Source organism: Ctenocephalides felis, unplaced genomic scaffold, assembly GCF_003426905.1.
Source record: "Ctenocephalides felis isolate EL2017-DRISC unplaced genomic scaffold, ASM342690v1 CF-g0.4_SCAFFOLD_00052, whole genome shotgun sequence".
NCBI classification, from domain to species: Eukaryota; Metazoa; Arthropoda; class Insecta; order Siphonaptera; family Pulicidae; genus Ctenocephalides; species Ctenocephalides felis.
In genome coordinates this window covers 21,126-23,337 of record NW_020536206.1, presented here as the reverse complement: position 1 = coordinate 23,337, position 2,212 = coordinate 21,126, and the positions used below count along the sequence as shown (strand labels likewise).

Below are 2,212 nucleotides of genomic sequence, written 5' to 3'. Positions count from 1 at the left end.
TTATTCAATCGGATAGTCTTTCACCAGACTACCTCATAGTGAATCCTTTTGGAATGTACAGCAATAAACACGTACCCTATGACTCTTTTCATCAGTCTCAGTCTTTACACCTTTCAATAAGAGGATCTTGCTTCCCTCCAATAAATGAAACGATAGATACATATGGCGGTATTGCTATATCGGTGATGATAAGGAATGAAGATGGACAGGCGGTTGCATTCGGGACAACGTGGTAATCAGAGATCCATACGGCTCGGAGTTTTCGATGACTGTAAAACCAAGCATTGTTGCCGGACATTCAGTGATCAATAATCCTACCAGAATATATAAAGTAGACGTATCTGTGTATGATTTATACTTGAACGGAGCGAAAGTCACGAAACTCGATTTGGACCCAGGCGGGGTTTATTTGGTTACATTAGTCAACAGCACAGCAAGAGTTTTTGTAGTAACGGAACCGAATTCTGTGCATGTCTTTTGGATGCTACCTCAGGCTGTTGTGTTGATACTAGGAGAAATTTACTTTAGTATTACTTATGATCAATTTATTTATACTGAAGCGCCGATGCCCTGTAAGGTAATTGTTGCAGCATTTCACAATTTCTTCACCGCCATTGTAGAGATTTTAATAGAAAATATAGTTAAAATTGAAGGCATAGATGTGGATCATAAACTTCATCTGCATGCACTTTTGCTTATATTGTGCATGCTAGTGCTGTTTATAGTCGGAAAGAGATTTCGTGCTTTATCAACTAACAATGTTCTGTTTTAAAGACAAAATATTTTCATAATATAATAAATAATATGTATAATATTAATATTTGCACAAGTGCATGATTTCTTGCATTTTATATCTTGTTATACAACTCAATAACAATTATAGTAATATTTAATTTTCAATGTGTTTTCTCTGATGCTTTGTATTATACCATTAAATTGCCAACTTTTACATTTATTGCCAGATTTGTGAGCAAAATAAAAATATTTTTTAAAACTTGTACATCTTTCACTTTCACTCAAAAAGATGTCTAGAAATCACAATGAGAGTAGTTATAATGAATAGTAGAAATTGGTTATATACTGATGAATTCCCAACATTTATATTTATTGCTAGATTTGCAATAAACAAAATTAACTGCTCTTTTTTAAAAATCAAATCTTTAACATCATATCAAAAACGTCGGAATAAATATAATGATATTGAATAGCTAGAAATGGAATCAAAATACATGAGAATTATCTGTTCCTCATCATATTGTCTAAAAGAATCCAAAAAACATTGTTATAGTTTAATTCAGCACGATTAAAAAAATAGGCTAATAATAAAATAATTCTTATGAACATTGACTATATTATACATAAGACTATGACATATATTATATCATGAATTAATAAAATTTATTTTAAAGAATATTTAAAAATAGGTTATATTTAAATTTTACAGTTGCTCTGCAGCAAATTCATTGTTCCAATTCAAATGGCGTTGGTGAACAGTATTTTAGTATTATTCTAATACTTGTCAGTCCTCAACAGAAAAGGTAATTTTCTACTTTTATGTGGTATTTTTTATTATATTTTGTTCTTTCATCTAAAACAATTGATTCCGTTTGCTGCTCTTCTAATCACAAGCAGCATTTTTGACCAAATTTATTTTCTTACTATGGAAGGTTAATAGAGTTTCAAACAAAAAGAAATTAAACAAAATATGAGGTGTGTTAACAAGCCAGAAAAAAATGATCACGCCATGTTAATGTAGAAAATGCACCATCTTCAAAATGATTCAAAATGGGAAACGACGACACGCGAGGTCGGTGAGAGGTTAAATTCAATTGTTTGCGTTTACTTAAATTATTAGTAAACAGCTTTTTAATCCTCATTAAGTTAAAATTTCGTAATTCTATTCCGTGCTAACGAATACTTAAATCTTGATAGACTTGATAACAAAAATCTTGATTTTTTGAAATTTATTTCTAATAATTATTTCAATTAATTAAAATTCATTGGAATTGATTTCATCATTATTTGTTACCTTAAGGTCATGTTTTCGCTAAAAAATCAATTTGCTACTTTTATTTTTTTGTGACGCTGAATCGTCTGACGTAAGTTTGTATGTGAGCCCATTTTTTTAAATTTTTTTATTCAATTTTATTAAATAGCTGCAGCAATTTCAAAAATTTTAATTCCATTAGTTACCCGATAAGGACTTGAGTTG

The 2,212-nt window shown here is 29.9% G+C and overlaps 1 protein-coding gene across 1 annotated transcript; it reads left to right on the top strand.

Annotated features, from left to right (window-relative positions):
- Positions 1-265: 265 nt before the first annotated feature.
- Positions 266-772, top strand: LOC113365410 (solute carrier family 15 member 2-like). Its single transcript, XM_026607004.1, has one exon. The coding sequence runs from the start codon at positions 266-268 to the stop codon at positions 770-772; it is 507 nt and encodes a 168-aa protein (XP_026462789.1).
- Positions 773-2,212: the final 1,440 nt, after the last annotated feature.